General features: G+C 34.7%; 1 protein-coding gene across 2 annotated transcripts in view; it reads left to right on the top strand.

Annotated features, from left to right (window-relative positions):
* The window catches only part of LOC149074165 (transmembrane protein 120A-like), a 117701-nt gene extending 100155 nt beyond the window's left edge, over positions 1-17546 (top strand). For both annotated transcript variants that reach the window (XM_089246621.1, XM_089246622.1), the window contains 2 exons: positions 2243-2311; positions 12138-17546. In XM_089246621.1, coding sequence (XP_089102747.1) covers positions 2243-2311; positions 12138-12254 — 186 coding nt within the window. In that variant the 3' untranslated portion in view covers positions 12255-17546. The remainder of the gene's footprint in view (positions 1-2242; positions 2312-12137) is intronic.
* The last annotated feature ends 202 nt before the right edge of the window (positions 17547-17748 follow it).

Raw genomic sequence — 17748 nt, 5'->3', positions numbered from 1 at the left:
GTCATAATTTTGTAATTTCTTTTTAACTCAAATTGTTCGGGACTCTGCCATGAAGCTAGGCTGGAGGGCCGGGTTCACACTGGACCAATACGATAAGCAATATGATGGTAATATCGACACAGATATATATATTGGTTAAAAAACTTGAAATTCAGGTTTACAACCAATTTGTGCTGATACTGCTGTTGCATCGCTTATTAGTCCAGTGTGAAGCCATCCGAAGAGATCTTGGCAACAGGATAAGTCTGCGACAGAATTCTGCCATTCATTCAGTAGAGTCTTGATGACCTTAAGGTCTCAGATTACCAAAAACTCATTGTCCACAAAAATTTAATGCTCAAAAATGTTAGTTCTATTTAACCCTCTACTGTTCAAACCCCATGAAAATATATAGAATTTTTTTTCTGCAAAAGTGGGTGTAAATTGATTCTGTTAGCATATTTTCAACTGAAATAATACATCAACACATAAGTTTAATTAGAGTGGATTTTTAATACAGTAAAATAGTTACATTTAAAATACACAGTTTGCCTTGTTGTTTCACTGTTTCTATAAACAGATAAAATATTGCTTAGCAAAGTTTAATTTTATTTTCAATTCTCTCAATTTGGTATTATTTTATAGATCTCTGAGCATGTAAAGTCTAAGCAGCTCTCAAAAATAGCACTAACAGGGAATCAACTTTTTCTAAAAAAAGTATCATACTTATACAACTGTATTTTGTATTGAAGTGACACTAAAAAAGATGTTCTTTCTGAAATATCAAAAAAAATTGAGGACTCCCTCCCCCGTAAAAGGCATGCAACTTGAAATGATTTATCTTAAATAGGTCAGGATTTTCACATGCCCTGGCATGTTGGACAATAAATTTGTCCAGCTCTGTTACCTACACCATAGAATGGTCTCCTATTTTGGGGAAGTTTTGGGGAAGGTCTATAACTCTCAAATACTAAAATATTTATTTTATGTTTTTTCTTTTAATTTAAGGGTTAAAAGAGAAGCATTTTTGTTTTCAATATTAAAATACATAAATATATGTTTAGATGTCCAATTGCCACTTTAGTAACATTCAACGATAGAATAACATGATATAAAATCATTTCTAGTGACCATTGAAGACACCTTGTAGATACTCAATACATGTGACTCCAAAGATGAGACTCACAGTTGTAACATAACTTAGATTTAATTATTAACAACGTAACATTATTAGTCTAACATAGTAACACGTACATATTATCAATGTAACGTCAGCGTGCATGCAGGTAAGTGACAAGTTAAAAGTAAGTAAGCAAGCAAGTAGTCGATCGCAGCTCAGTACTTATATACAGTGCAGGTTGAATGATATCACGCTCCTTGGCTTCATCTGCATGATGCCGCCATATGTGATATGCCGCACTTCACCTTTTCCCATCTTTTTTTATATATACATAAAATTATGAATGACATCTTTCAACAAAAATTGCTGATATCACACTCTCCCTTGTTAATACAATATATATGGAAAACTGGCTGCATGAAAAGATATTGTTTCAGGAAAAGGAAATTCATTTCTGCTCTCATGGGGACTTGAACCCATTCTCTCATTTGCTGGATCAGTACTCTTCTATATATATAATATATATAGAGAGCGATGTAGCTACAAATACCCTCCAAGGAGGGCAGAGATGAATTTTCCTTTCTATCAATATTCATCAGAAACATCAATATTTCTTTATGCAGTCAGTTTTCCGTACATATTGTATCTGATTATAATTTTGTTGGTGAAGAGAAATGTGTTCTAATTGGTCGAAACTTACAACCAAGGATTCATTCCATTCTTATAATTACTATTGTGATTAACTCATTTTTTTCAAATTTTGTCATTGTATGGGTGCGAACATGCTGATATTGTTTAAGATGTTTCTTTTGTGAGATGATCCATAAATTTTTTATTTGATTGCATGTAGTAAACCAAATATACAGTCACTGGAAGTTCATTATAGTGGACCCTGACGTTAGTGTAATTTATGTTTTTTTAATTAAAGCAAACAACAAATTACAAGATAAAAATATAATGTAATACAATATACAAATACAAACATAAATTACACAAAGACAACGACACAAAATACACACTTATAAGTACATGCACTATGTAGCCCCAAGGGACAGTAAGGTCCTTCCAACAGACCTATATGATTTTTATTATTGTTTTTTTTTTATTTTTGTCTCCTTTAATATTGATTTTTTTACATTTCAGGCCTGGCAGCTGTATAATGCAATTGTTCTATCTCATGCTTGTTTTTATTCGGAAATTTGTCAGTGGCAGGTTAGTAAATTTTTCAAATTTGTTATTTAGTTTTTAACTGCTGTAAATTAATTTAAATTCAAAGTTTATAAATAAAAATTCAATCAGAATATTTAAGTTTAATTTGTTTGAGGCATAATGTAATTTTATTTTCTTCATGAATTTCTATATCTTTACTTCTGAGGAACTTCTGAATATGTTGTTTGTTAGTTATTGATGAGGATGATGGGGCAACCAATGTGTGGGTTCAAGCATATGCAAATGATTTTATCATAATTGCATCAGGTATAGCAATTCAAGGAACAGCCAAACTCGCTGAGAAAACTCTAGCCCAGCTGAATACTTGGCTACAGAGACTTCAGCTAACCTATTACATCAGAAAACCAGGTTCTTACGGATCTCTTTGAAGAGACCACCAGCCATCAAAATGGAAGGAATGACCCATAAAATGAACAAAGGTACTGCATTATTTAAGAATCCATATAGACAAGAACCTGAATTGGGAGGCTCATATCAAGGAGAAGAAAGACAAGATGGAAGATAGCTGGCACGAAATAGGGACTACCTCAACACCTTTGAGAAAATTATACACAACCATGGCAGAACAAATCATGGCTTTCAGAGCATCAGCTTGGTGTGCCTAACCTAAAGTGTGGCACTAAAGGACAAACAAACTCATCATAAACATCACCTGCTTGCTGGCATCCGCTGGCAATGCCAGGTTATGGGGGTAACTTGATGATGAATTGGTAAATAGCCTGGGATGACCCGGAGGCTTTGGGAAGGTCCACACATAAGATCCAGCATTAAATTAAAACCACAAACAGCAAGTGGTGCGGAGAACTGGTTATGTGTATTACTGGACATGACTTGATGACTTGTTCTCTGTTGATCTCAGAAGGTTCAAGTCCATTCCCAATGATCGCTGCAGCTGTGGTGAAAGTGGAACAAAATTTCACTACACCACATCTTGTCAACATACTAAAGAATTCTACTTAAGAGCTCCCGCATAAGTCATAGAATTAACATGGATGACCAATATATTAAAAAGACTGGAACTGACAAGAAAACTGGTCAGGCTTGTCACATTCCTGTAAGACAACCCAGACAAAGCTAAAGATGGTCGACCAGACTGAGATGAAGAGGGGCCCAGCACCATTGTTGTGAAGCCAAGACGCTCAGGCAGGGCCGTAACTGAAGGGGGGGGGGGCAGAAGGCAGCTGCCCAGGTGGCAAAATTTAGGGGGGGGGGCAGCAATTTTATGTGGGAACAAAGAACACTTATAAAACTATCAAATTTTAAAGTTGTGGGGTGGTAAAATAATATTTGCCCTGCGCTCAGCCAGGCTGGTAGGAAGACATCAATGATGCGTCAAAGAGTCAGATTTGTCTGACTCGGACTGATTGCAAATGTCTCCTGACTAAGCTGGACCCAAGAAAGTCTGCTGAAGGTTCCCAGCAAACGCTCATTTGTACAGTTCAGCTTCTCCCCTCTCCTACTGGTTTTTTTTCTTTTTTTCTGTCTTCTGCTTCATCTTCCAGCCATAGCTCACTGACCCGCTGAAACCTCTCAGAATTGGAATTGTATATATCTTGTTTTTCAACTGGAACTCACTCACCTGCCAGAACCCCCTGCAATTTATTTATTTATACAATATTGTTTGGCCGAGGCCTACACAAGAGGATGCAGAATTATATATGGCAAAAGTGCCGATTGATGGTACGAGAAAATTCAGTAATCGTAGGGCAATCTACAATATTTGATGGTTGGTTGTTCCAGTCGATAATAGTTCTTGGGATTTGAGTTGTATATATTTATAATTGGTATTTTTTCACTTCCCTATTTTCTTTCGTAAACTCTGTGTTTTTTTTTTATGTATGTATTTTATGTGCATGGAAAATAAAGTTCCCAGACAATGGCTAAAATTGATGGATGTTGACAGAACCTGGGTAGTGTACAGTTTGAAAGTAAAAAGTGTACATGAAAGCTCCATCAACTAGATGTAGTGGTTTTGGTTCATCAAAAAGAGCATAAAATGAGAAGTCCAAACAGGTCAATATGTGATATGAAGCCTCCAAATCAATAATCCAACATTCTTAGTTAGTATCTCTGACAGACATGAATGCTAGTCCTAGGGTTTCCAAATTGCCGACATTTTTTGTAGCTATCGGGAACAAAAAATTGTATTTCCCAAGAGTTCAAGAAATCACTTATTTACAGTGGAACCCTATTTATATGACTCTAATTTATAATACTTTCTTATTTATATGACATTTAGATTAGGTTTGGCTTCAATTATTCTCTATACTTTTTAATGTTAAAGTATTTCATTTATGCATCACATAACTTCACGACGTTTTCACTCCGACTCGAATCCCAAATTTTGGCAGAAGATCCATTTCATTCAATTGTTCATTCACTTGTAGATTTTTTGAAATGTCTCTTAACATATTGTGTATATATAATACTTTACTTGAAAAAATCTTTAAATGACTCCGGTGAAATTAGACTAACACATTTACACTTGACAACACTTACAATTGACTAACACTAATTAGACTAACACATTTAATACACCTTAGATATTGGTTTATAACTCTTGACAATAAATAGCAAAATAACAACAATTTTGCAATGATAGTCAATAGATTTTTAGAAATCATGTTTCAAACTGAAGTAAAATGTCAAAAATAACACTTTATATAAGGCCTTTAAAATTTTCATTCATAGATTAGTTGATGTAAAACAACTCTAAAGTTGACATAATTTCAGTTCTAAGCATCATATAGAAAAAACAAGGCTTGGTTTAGAATCGCAAAAAAATTTACTTCCATAAAAAATTTAAAAAAATCTATATTTTCTTCCAAAATGAGGTTTTAAACGTAGTCGGATGACTCAAACTTCTATCGATTTAAAATGTTTTTTCAAGGTTAGTATTTAAAATTTTTTGGGAGAGAATTTTCTTTAATTTTTCTACAGTTATCAAATTACATTTTACCTTTTTAATTTTTCTTATTTTGAATATTCTAAATCTGTATGCCAGAGGTAAAGGGCACTATGTCCATTTTCGTCAATATTAAGATAATACCATTAATTTGCAGTGTTTTCGTCACACTACACATACGTATAGGGGCACTAAATCTTTTTCAATAAATAACAGATGTATTAAAACAAACGGGCTCTGTTGAGAGACATACTTTACTTGAAAAAATCTTTAAATGACTCTCCAGTGAAATTTCTCTTTTGTGGCATGGTGCCTTCACCTCTTGCATACAGAAATACAGACTGAGCAAAAAAAAAAAAGATATATGTGTTACCTTCTCTACACAGCTTTAATTCCACATATGCTTGCCACTATAATATTTTCATAACTATGCTGATCATATTTTTACACAAAATAACAAGGAGTTATTTCTCTCTCTCTGACTATTAGGCTCCTCCTCAAAGGCGTTGACTTGCTTTTCCATGCAATCACAAGACTCAACATAAAATTTTGACAATGTTGATTTGTGACCATTAAAGACCATTGGCTAACCTCCTTAAAAGTGTGGCTCTCTCCTCAAAAACAAACAACACCCTTCCCTCTTCTTTTCAACAAACATTTGAGATTTGTAGTAAAACTATGAACAAGTTATTCTCCCACTTGTCGGCTTTTGCAGAAAGCACTATTATATAAGGGTCACCTCACAGTAATTCAAGTATGAAAAATACTTGAATCACTCTTTCTCCCCCTAAAGTTGGGGGTGTTGCTTGGGACCCTTGCCAAGTTGTGTATTGTCCAGCTGTGCACATTTTCATCCCGTACTGATCGTTATCTTTCTTGATGATTGCTTTAAAAACAAGGTGTTATATCAGGGCTATATAATATATAGCCCCTGGGAATCCACCTGTTTACTTCACATTTTTGGCCCCTCTACTTACAATTGTGAAATAGCCTGTCATTGTGATGTGGACAGAAAAGTAAAATTAATCGAAGAAACCACAAAAGGCAGTACCAAAGTGTAACCTATGTGCTTTCTAGGAGAGTATCTACCAAACTCTCTCTATTCAAAACACAATGTTTCTTTTCCAATCTTATCTCGTGTTCATCTGTCATGTTCCCCAAACAGGGTCATAAACTGGAAGAGGCACTTCTTTTTTCGCTTCAGACTCTTTGATAGTTCCCTCAGTATTAGAATTTTATTGTAGGCACAAGGTTACTTGTACAGTTTTTAGAATTGAAGCCTGGGAGCCCCTCCTCCTCCTCCAATGTATCTTTCTTTCCTCTATTTCTTTTCCAAGCAATGCTAGAGAAAATTAGATTTTCAATGAATATTTCCCATTGATTTTTTGAAATTTTTTTATATTCCATTGCAAGTATTGTGTTGCAACAGTATTTTTCTCAATTTCTCTGGAAATCAGGAATGGGAAATCATGAAAAGTTCCAGAGAACAGGTAGGCGGGAGTTCCGTCCTGGAAACCCTAGCTAATCCCAGAGAACTAGCCTGAAATTTCATTTTCTTAACAATGAACGTTGGTTCTTTTTGATATAACCAAGCTTGGTGCAGGAGTAGCACTTCACCAGTTTTTTCTTCGGTTTTTGAGCCTTTCTCTCTAGCTTTTTCTTAGCCATCAAACTAGCATTTTTCACAATAAATGCTACAGTGCTTGGTTCTGAAATGCAAGACCTGTGTTCTTCAGGTCTTTGCATGCGAAGCATTATGATTTCAGTCACTATGCTTCTTTCTTTAAATGGAACCAGTTTTCACCAATACACATCTATATGCAGATTCATGTGTCAAAATTCAGTTTTACTCCTCCAAGTTCTTTTGAGTGAAAATGGCCAAGGAATAATAATGGTCAACATCTAGTGAGCTTTTGCATCCAAAACAATCTCTGTATTGGGAACATATGGTTCGAACATACCCATGTGTGTCTCTTTGAATGTTTATCTCCAGACGGGAACACCAAAAACCAGATTATACAGTATAATGCAGGGGTTCTCAAATTGTGCGCTGCAGCGCCCTGGTGTGCCTTCAACCTTTATCAGGGGTGCCGCGGAGCAGTCAGCTTCACAAAGGTTTTTCGAAAATATTCTTTGTTAAACAGCTGTGTGGAGTCTGGAGCTCATGGATTAGGAACATTGAATAGGAAACAGGGGTGTCACAGGTGGAAAAGGTTTGAGAACCCCTGATATTATGATTTGCAACATATATAGAAATGCTCCACTCAACTGCAGATCTATGCCGGGTGCAGATGGAGATACTAATCATAATCTTGTAGTAGCTACTATTAGAGTCAGACTGAAGAGAACCAAAATCCCAAAATCAAGAGAAATGACAACAAATGGGATAAAACTTTGATAGATGAGCCAATAACTAAAAACATATTTGCAAAACAGATTGATACAGAAGGAAACCCTCATACATGAGTTACCTGTGAAACAAAAGTGTATATCATTAAAGGAAATCACCATCACTGCAGCAAATGACAATCTCACTCATAAAGAACCAAAAGCAATGAATCCACAGATCACTAAGGACACAATTTAATGAAAAAAAGATGCTAAAATTAGTGAGACTTGAGAAAATGAAAGAGATCAATAAAGAAATAAGGAGACACTGTCAAGAAGAGAAAGAAAATTGGTGTAGTGAAAAATTAGTGAGATTTAAAAAACTTACTAGAAAAAGAGGATATCGAAAAGAGAAATCCTCTTTTGAGAGGAAGGATATGGACAAGAGTTATTTGGATGTAAAAGAGAGCAGCCTACAGAATGAACAGTATATGAAAGATCAATACTACAAAATTAAAAAAGATGAAAAATGGAAAGTCCCCTAACAATATAACTGTAGAACTGATCAAAAACATGGGCAATAGATCAATAAACACATTGATTGAAATTATGATAGAAATATATCACACTGGAACACTACAAAGAGATTTGGAGACTTTACGAAGTCAATAATGATACCAATAGCTAAAATTAATGCCAAAGAATGTCAAAAGTTCAGAACTATCAGCCGAAATAGTTCTAGATGTTCATATCTCTGAGATAGTTCTAGACATTGTTCTTCAGAGAATCAAAAACCAAATAGGAGAAAACTTATGCAGAAAACAGAAGGGCTTCCATAAAGGGAATGGAACAAGAGAAGCAATTTTCTAACTAAGACATATGGGACAGAGGGTTCTAAAAGAAAATAGAACCCTTTAAGTTTGCTTTATTGATTTTTGAGTAGACCTTTGATAGAGTGCAACATAATACACTTCTCAAAATTCTGAGTATTGTAAACATTGATCAGTATAGAAAAAAAATCATAAAAAACATTTACAACCAACAAGAAGCAGCCTTCAGAATAGACCAAGAAATCACCAACTGGTTCAACATTTAAAAAGAAATACAACGAGGATGCATTCTATCAACTCTTTTTAATATTTATAGTGAGAGCTTTAGAGAAGAACTCTAAAACATTGATGGTATGAAAGTAGGAGAGGAAAATATATAAATAACACATGAGATATGCAGAAGATGACAGCTATACTAACTACAAAAAGTTCAGGAATGAATAGAGCAATAAAATCCATTAACACAGTAGGAAAAAATTTTGGCACCTAAATAAATACAAAGAAAACAAAAAAAAAATCATGATTTTTTTTAATAAAAGAGAAGGAAATAATTTTACTTTAGAAAATGAAAACATTGAAATAATGGACAATTCAATTACCTAGGAAGTTACATAACAAATGATGGTAGAAGCACTGTGGAAGTAAGAAGAATTCAGCTTGCTAAAGATTCCTGTTGGAAATATAAGAAGTTCTTAAGGAGGAACCTAAATATGTGAAACTAAAAACAAGGCTCCTTAGATGCTGTGTATGGCTGACCGGCCCTACTGTATTCATGTGGAACCTGGTCATAGAACAAGGGAATCAAAAGAAAGATCAACTCATTTGATGTTTGGTGCTACAGAAGAATGTTAAAAGTAAAGGACTGACAAAATCACCAATGAAGAAGTCAAGGAGAAGTGGAAATCTTGCCACTCAGATAAGAAATGCTGTGGTTAGGAAGTGTAAGCATGCTGGAAACATCCTAAGAGAATCTGCTGGAGAGGACATGATACTGATATTAGAAGGGTACATGAGCGAATACAAGTAGAGAAGACCACCAAGAAGAATGTGAACAGAGGGCCTGAAGGAGTGGAGTGAACAACAGTATCGTTTGCTAAAGAGACGATCTCAAGATCGAGTAGGTTGGAGAGCCATGATTGCCAACCTTTGAATTGGAGATGACACTTTATGATGATGAAAATACTCCTTCAAATTTGAAGTTTTTTTTAATAGTGTTTTAATAAAAAAATCTATTTTTACAAGTTTACCCTTAAAATTTTAGAGAGGAGTGAAGTTACTCTTCAAAACTGTTTTTTTTTGGATAAAACTGGTTCCCAGTTTCAGATACTCATTCGGAGGGTATTGAGCAGGGTTCCCCTTGACTTTTTAACAATTTGGCTAATCAGATGGAAAAAGTTGTAGCCAAATGAGAGAGAACTATGGGCAGAGATATGGATGAGCATGGGGGGCATTGCATAGGCATACGCAGAATTTTCTCGAGGGGGGGGTTTCGATTTTTTTTCCTTCTGGGGGGGGGGGTTTACGTTTTTTCCTATAAAATAACACTACAATCTTGGCTCAAGGGGGGGTTAGAACCCCAAAACCCCCCCTTTGCATACGCCAATGGGGCATTGCCCCCCCCCCCTCCCCCAGCATTAAAGGTGGAGTCCACTGATATAATGTATATGTGTATATATGAATTGGCATTATCATCATACCCCCAGACTTTCAAGTCTATCTCTGCCTATGGAGAGAGAACCTTAGTCAGACTGACACATCATAAAATGTGAATTCCAAAACAACTGCATCAAATGGCAGATTCAACCATCAAGAGGCTGAATGAACACTTGCGATTTTACAAATTTAATCTTTTATTTATTTTTCAAATGAATTATTTTCTCATGATTTGGCACAATTGTGATTCGCAGCGCAAATTCTGGTATTGAGTCTCCTATTAAGCAACATCTAAACAGGAAGACTTACATTTTTTCTTTGAGCTCATCTTGTAAATCTTGCAAAATTTTTTGTGTAGCTTCAATGCACATTACATGATATTGTCTGCTAGATCCTTATTATAGCCAAATAACTGTGAATACAATAACTCCAAGTGCCTCTCGTTTTTCTGTTTTTAAACAGTGTAGAGCATTACACAAAACACAAACTGAATGAAACAAACAACTAATGTAATGATGCCATCTAAGAGAATAAAAAAATATATAACAGTGAACAGTTTGCATTAATTTTGAATATTCAACTGAAAACTGAAAGATGAAAACTGTTATTAGTGTTAAATATTAAGCTTCTTTGTATACACTTGCTAACATGCTAGCCAAAAATCTTGGTAAGTGTAAGCTTCGTGAGTATGGTGAACTGTTCGCTCATTTTCTGCATAATGTGTATGTATATTAATTGCAAATTTTTCATTGTATTTCATGCTTATTGCATTGATTGTTATATGTTCAAGGGGGGGGGGGGGAGAGGTAATGCATTCATCAATTTCAGTAGCTTTGCACTGGTTTTGTAAAACCGTTATTAAATTTTTTATTGGGTTTAGCAAATGGTTTGTTGAAATAGATAGAGCACCTGTAATCAAATGATGGTCAGGTGAAATAAATGTATTTAACTAAAAAAAACTGTTGCATAATTTGAAACTTCTCATCTTTGTGTTTTCCCCATGACAAATAAAACCTCCAAACATAATGCATATTTCTGAGATAAACTGCTGAAGATTTATAATTTTATTATTAAACATAATTTTAAGTTATATTCTGGTAGTAAGTAATAATTACAGTTATACCGTTCAGGGGTGGTTCGAGCTTACTGCTGACCCGGTGCAGAGACTCATGTACCACCCTTAAAAGTGACCCTGGCAGGAGGCTGACACCACTCTAGTCTAGGGAACCTCGAAATGAAAACCTGATTTTGTTTTTAGAAGAAAGCTCCACACCATTGTTTAACGTGAAAAATATTTGTGACCATACATCTCACTTTTTTTAAAGCTAGATTCTTCTGCTTTTCTCTGTCTAGAATTATTTCATTGTTTTTAATATTGCCAGATAGTTTAATCCTCAAAACAGCACTTTAGTGGTGAGTCATCATCACTTATACATTTGTCCTTTGTGAGGGATAAGTGTATAAGTGACCACCCCCACAAGGGAAGGGCTATCCTAAGCCCAGGACTATCCTAATAATTTTTCTCATTATAAATTAACTGTAGAATTGGCCCCCATGAAGATTACAGCCTATGGGCCCTGATGGAAGATGTTGGAATCAATAGGAGGGGATAGTCAAGAAGTACAAAAAAGTCCAGCATGGGTAGAGATTTCATCTTGAGCCACCCCTAGTAGATTACATTCTTGTTTCTATAGTCACAGTGGGATACACTGCCTATTCCCTCAAGTTTTTATAACATCTCTGTTGTCAAAATATGGCTCAGAAGCGTGGTGTCATGTGAATTTTTACTGTGAAATTTTTAAAAATCGTGGAGTCTAACTAAAGTTTATGTTGCTGTCCCTTACAACCTGCTTCTCGGGTGCACTGCATCCCTTGAACCCTTGCTTAAGCTACCCCTGATGTTGTTAATAAGATCAACGGAATAAAGCTATCATCCTGTTGTTTTATTTTTAATATCAATATCAATGTTCTGTACTTGTGCTTACATCTACCGATGCTCATATTTTTTTTTGTTAAAAATTTGGCAACTTGTTACCTATTTGATTCAAAGATTAAACTTTTCATGTACTGCTCTTTTGGTATATTTATTTAGGTTGGAACATCAGCAGCTATATTTTTTATCCTTTTTGTTGGAAATTCTCTTACTACAGCTCTTGTTGTCCATCAGAAATTGAATATAAAGGATGTGATTTTGAAGAAATGGAAATAAGATTTTGTGTAACAAACAAGTATCAATGACAACAAGCTGAAAACCTGATAATGTAATTATTTTTTAAGAATCGAGTGGAAACAACAAGTTGAAAAATGCTGCATTCATATCACTTTTATAAATTCAAATCAGCAATCAAAACTGTTTTGTTTTGAATGTAATAATTTATACTAATTTTTTAATTAATAATTTGTTTTAATTAATAATTTTTTTTGATAATTAAGTTAAATTCACTAATTTAAGTTTCACAAAAATAAGAAAAACTGTTACAAACTTTTTTTTGCTATCCAATCTTTACTTTGGGCTTCTATATTATTTTTGATTGTGAGATCTGCAAGGGAAAGATTTTTTGTGTTTAACAAAACAAAAATATTTATATTTTATAAAGTTTTCCATATAGCGATGTTTTATAAAATGAGATTTATAATACAAATACAACGCCACAACAGGCAAAATGCCCAACGAGGTGGCTGATAAAAAGATGCCCATAAAAATATGGATGTCATATGTTTCAAAAATACAGCAACCCCATTAAAAATGCAATTAACACAAATTATAAACAATATATACACATGATAAAATATTATACAATGCCCATAAAGAATACTTATGGTTGTCTTATTCTAAGAATGGATAGCTTCTCGATTTACCCCAACATGTTTATCGTATTTCTTTTTAAACGTGTCAATTGTGTTACATTAAGTTATTGTCAATAAGTTTTTGTAGAAAGACTGAAGACTTAATGATTAATCAGAGTAATACGAATCAGGGGCGGCTCCAGCTTACCTGCTGCCTAGGTGCAAAGCCTCATATGTCGCCCCATGGCGACCCTTGTAGGATGCTGGAAGGGCTTCACAAAAGGGGACCATGAGATAAACCAGATTTGTTTCAGAAGAAAGCCACACACCATTGTGTACCATGCAAAAATGTGCGTGACCATACTTCTCGCTTTTGAAGTAGATTTTTCTGTTTGTTTTTTTTTTGTTCCAGAATCATTTTACTATTGTTAATAATGCCAGATAACTTAATCCTTGAAACAACTTATTTTTGTGAGCCATCACTTATTCTATAATTCTATAAGGATGATGTATAACTAGGTTATTTTTTATTAAGAAAATTTTTTTCAAAGGTTCATTTGTTTCTTGTACTCCAGGGACAGGACAAGTAAGAAGCCGAATTTTTCATTTGACTATTCAGGATTCAAAAAGTTGATTTTTTTTATTTCAATAACTATACAACCAGGGCCGTCTTAAGAGTATCATGGGCCCCTGAGCCCACTAATTTGTCTGAGGCCCTATCTGGCAAAATCTCGAGAATTTCAACTTGTTCTAATTTTTGTGAGGTGTCCAGGTGGGCCCATGCATCAAGATGGCACTGTATACTACCCCTTGCAATGTGAATGATATATCTGAGGCTCACACATTGTTTGGAAACTTATTATAATTAGAAGTATTAAGGTGCAGTGCACCCGAGTGGTGTGGCGGTAAGATGCTCATCTCTGGGAAAATTGTTCTGTTCCAGGTTCAAACCCGAGGGAGGATATAGATGAGATATTTTTCCTAACGAGCTTGAGGTGACCACCGATAGACAGCACCTTCATTTTCAACCCATCTCATTGATGGCAGTAAGTTGCATTACAGTGATATGGCCAGATTTGGTGTAGCAGTAATTTGTTGGGCCAGTTGTTCTATCTTCTATTCACCCTGTATATTACGAGTATTTTGTTGTAGATCGCAAACAGAAAATTCTGCAAAGTTGGCTATGTAAAAGGGGAGGGGGGGGGGAAAAAACTCATTTTAAACTTTATAATGAAGCTGTGAAATATATGAATTTAGCACTCCATTCAGGTTTGTTTTAATCATCGTCATATACAAGGTGCATAGCTCCCCACAAGGGTGGGGCTGACAGGGCTCCAGCCCTGGGACCCAGAACAAATACCTTCATTTTGTTGTTTTTTCATACTATAAATTCACTATAGAAGGGCCCTGAAAAGTCTGGTGTGGGGGCCCGCCAAAGATCCCATCCTTTGGCCCTGTCCCAGGATGTGGGTCCATGTCTGGAGGTATATTTCCAGTAGAAAAAAGTTTCCAAATAACATGTAGTACTCAGATGTGTCATTCATTTTTCAAGGGGTTGTATAGTTATTAAAATAAAACATGAACTTCTTATACAGTCCTAGTGTTCCCCAAAATTCAGTTAGAAAGTTATTGTCCTGTCTCTCCTGATGCCAAAAAAATTCTATGTTTAAATGCAATATTCACCGAGACATTTGAATTCAAAAATGGAGGAAATTTGGGGGAAAAAATAGCGTTGGATGTGGGTAAAAGGATTTTAACTCTTCCCCCCCCCCAAATTTCCCACATTTTTGAATTCAAATATCTCAGTGTTTTGATTCAAAAAAAATTTCACTGATAATTTCTCAATTATCAGTGGTTTTTATTTTTTTTATTTTAGTAACTATACTACTCCTTGAAGAATGAATGAAATATCTGAGTACTAAACGATGCTTGAGAAAACTTTTTCTGATTAGACGTATAACTCTTGCATCAACGGTTTGCCAGTAAAATGCCATACCCTTTGTTTGATATGCACCCTGTATATCTTTTTCATTAATAATAGAATTATCTTTTTTGTTATGTATGAGATGTTTTAATTATACTAATAAATTTTTGCCAATGATTTATGCTATTTAAGTGAAAATATTCATTATTTGAACAATCATTCCAATTTGAACAATATATAATTAAGGCATTACTGAAGTGGCAAAATGGCTAATATAGTTTTTCATTACTGTGTTTCAGTATTGTTTACACTTTAGAACTTCATGCACATATATATTTGAGAGTTAGAACTTAACATTCCGATGTGCTTATGTATATACAGTGTCCACACCAGTGCAGAAAGGAATAAAAATTCTATATTTGATTCTAAAATTAATACGTGAAAAATGACCAGTAAAGAAAAAAATTCAGCTGTGATAGTGAAATCCATAAAATAATTGAATCAGTGAGAAGAACAGTAGCCTATTAATCCAAAATTCCCAATTCCAGTTTTAAGTTTTCTTTTCTGTACTGTTCTGCCACTGATTTAAATTTGAAAACATGGCTGGAACCAATGAAGGGAGGCTAGCATAGAATTGCTCTTACACTCAATGTTCAGATCTACATTTATCAAATTAATTCATAAATAAAGAAGTGGTACAAATCAAATGAGGAGTTTTGACTTCTACTGTTCTCACAAATTCAATTGAGGAAACATAAAAATTAAAACTTTTATGGCCCTGAAATTAGTAAATCAAGTTTTTTTCAATTTCAAATCAATTAGTAAAATTTGTGTCTTTATATTTGTTATGTGTCTGGCAACACCAGAAAACATGTAGTTATTATGTTGTGCGAAGGTGGAAACAAAAGCAAATAACATGCTAGGAATGAGTTCGTGTAAATATTGTGCGTGATAAAATACAATAAAGTTATTGCTTAGCTCATTATTTGCTCATAGAAACGGCTTCCTTGTCAAAAATAAAGTTGGCAATGAGCGAAAAAAAAAACTAAAATGGCCACCATTAGTGGTCTTGTAATTGTTTTAAACAATTTTGTCTCAAAGCATCAATGTGAAAATGCTTCTCCAGTCATAATCGATCTCGTTTTAATGCTACGACAAAGCTAACAAAAGTTTCTGCAAATATGTACAAAGACTCAAACATTACTTCCAGCTCAAAGGACTCACATATTCAACAGCAGATGTTGCTGAAGCCAAGAAGATGGTATTAATCAACTGTCTCGGATCCAAGTATTTTCATCTGCTTTCTAGTCTCACTTCACCGGATCTCCCTTCATCGAAGACATATGACGAACTGCTAAAAATCTTAAAAGATCATTTGTGTAAAAGGATGAACATCTTAACGGAACAACACAAGCTTCCTTGTCGCACACAACACCCAGGTGAGCTGATTTTGAATTATATCGCTACATTTAAAGAACTTCCGACACCAAATTCAAATCTAATTGTAAAAATGCTGAGTGCTCAAAATCTGTCATCAACGTCATGCTACATGCTCAATTTATACGTGGATTACAGGATGCTGAAATCTGCAAAAGGATCCTACAACAAGCTGAACTGACATTCGATGAAACACTCAAAATTGCATTAGCGATTGAAGCTTCGAAAATAAACAATGACAATGAGTCCACATCGATGATGTGACAGATCAGTAAGTTGGAAGCGAAACCGCAACTTGAGAGACATTGGGTTAGACGTGTGTCTCTGTTGTGGGAAAAACAACCACCAGACTCAAAACTGTTGAGTAAAACACAAGCTCTCATGCCAGATTTACTTCAAAAAAGGCCACATCATAGAGTATATATTACAGAGCTCCTGAAACAGAAAAACAAAATCGAATCTGAAGGAAATAGTGTTTATATATGTGAAAAATCCAGATCACTTTCAAGCAAGCCAAATTGTTGATATATGCAGTAGCATTGCTGAAAAAGATGATAGAATAGTTGCAGTCATTGAATTAAATGGAAAAATTGTCGTTTTGAATGTGACTCTGGTAGCCATGTGAGCATCATGAACATAACTGATTACAGGCACTTAAATCTAAATCATACTCAAAACATATATTTTCCCGAAGTTATAAAGGTGAAATTTTCAAACCTATTGGACACATTAAAGTTACTGTATGCTACAATCCAGTGAAGAAGAATCGTATCTTGTCAATTTGAAGAGAGAACCTATACTTGGTCGAAATTGGATGCATAAATTAGATATCAACATAAATGACATTCATAATTCCATAAGCGTGAAGCATATTCCCATGTGTGTGTGAAAAGATCTGTTTCTAATATTGCCAATGAATACTCAGACATCAGAGACATGGAGTGGGTAAGATTCCAGATGCCATATGCTCCCTAAAATTGCAGAAAGATGCCAAACCAGTGTTTGTAAAATCATGTCCAGTACCATATGCTTTGTGGGAAAAAGAACTGAATAACTTGTGTGTGATCAAGGGATCATAGAAAAAGTGGATAGTTCAGAATGGGGAACTCCACTTGTCATAGTGCCAAAATCTGATGGTTCTGTACAACTTTGTGCTTATTACAAGGTGACTGTAAACAACCAACTTCATAATGCCAGACACCCAATACCCAAGATCGAATACATATTCAACAAGCTATGTGGTGGATCATATTTCTGCACTTTGGACATCCACAAAGCATATTTGCATTTAGCAGTCAATGAAAACTGTGCAAAATTTCAAATGAAATAGGAAAATAGGTACCTCTACACATAGAGGTACCTATTTGGCAAAATGATCGTTTTTTGGCATAAAAACTGCTCCAAACGAATTTCATTCTTTCATGGATCAGTTTGTTCAAGATTTAGATGGAATAACTGCATATTTTGATGATTTGATTGTACAAGGCAAGACTCTTACGAGAAATGCACGTTAAATGTTCGAGATAAATTACAAAAATATAATTTGCATGTAAAT

Source organism: Pholcus phalangioides, unplaced genomic scaffold (assembly GCF_987345545.1).
Source record: "Pholcus phalangioides strain wild (caught in Gottingen) unplaced genomic scaffold, Ppha-v1.0 ptg000017l_1, whole genome shotgun sequence".
Classification (NCBI taxonomy): Eukaryota; Metazoa; Arthropoda; class Arachnida; order Araneae; family Pholcidae; genus Pholcus; species Pholcus phalangioides.
Note: the sequence above shows the minus strand (reverse complement) of the source record. Positions and strands in the feature narration are given on the sequence as shown.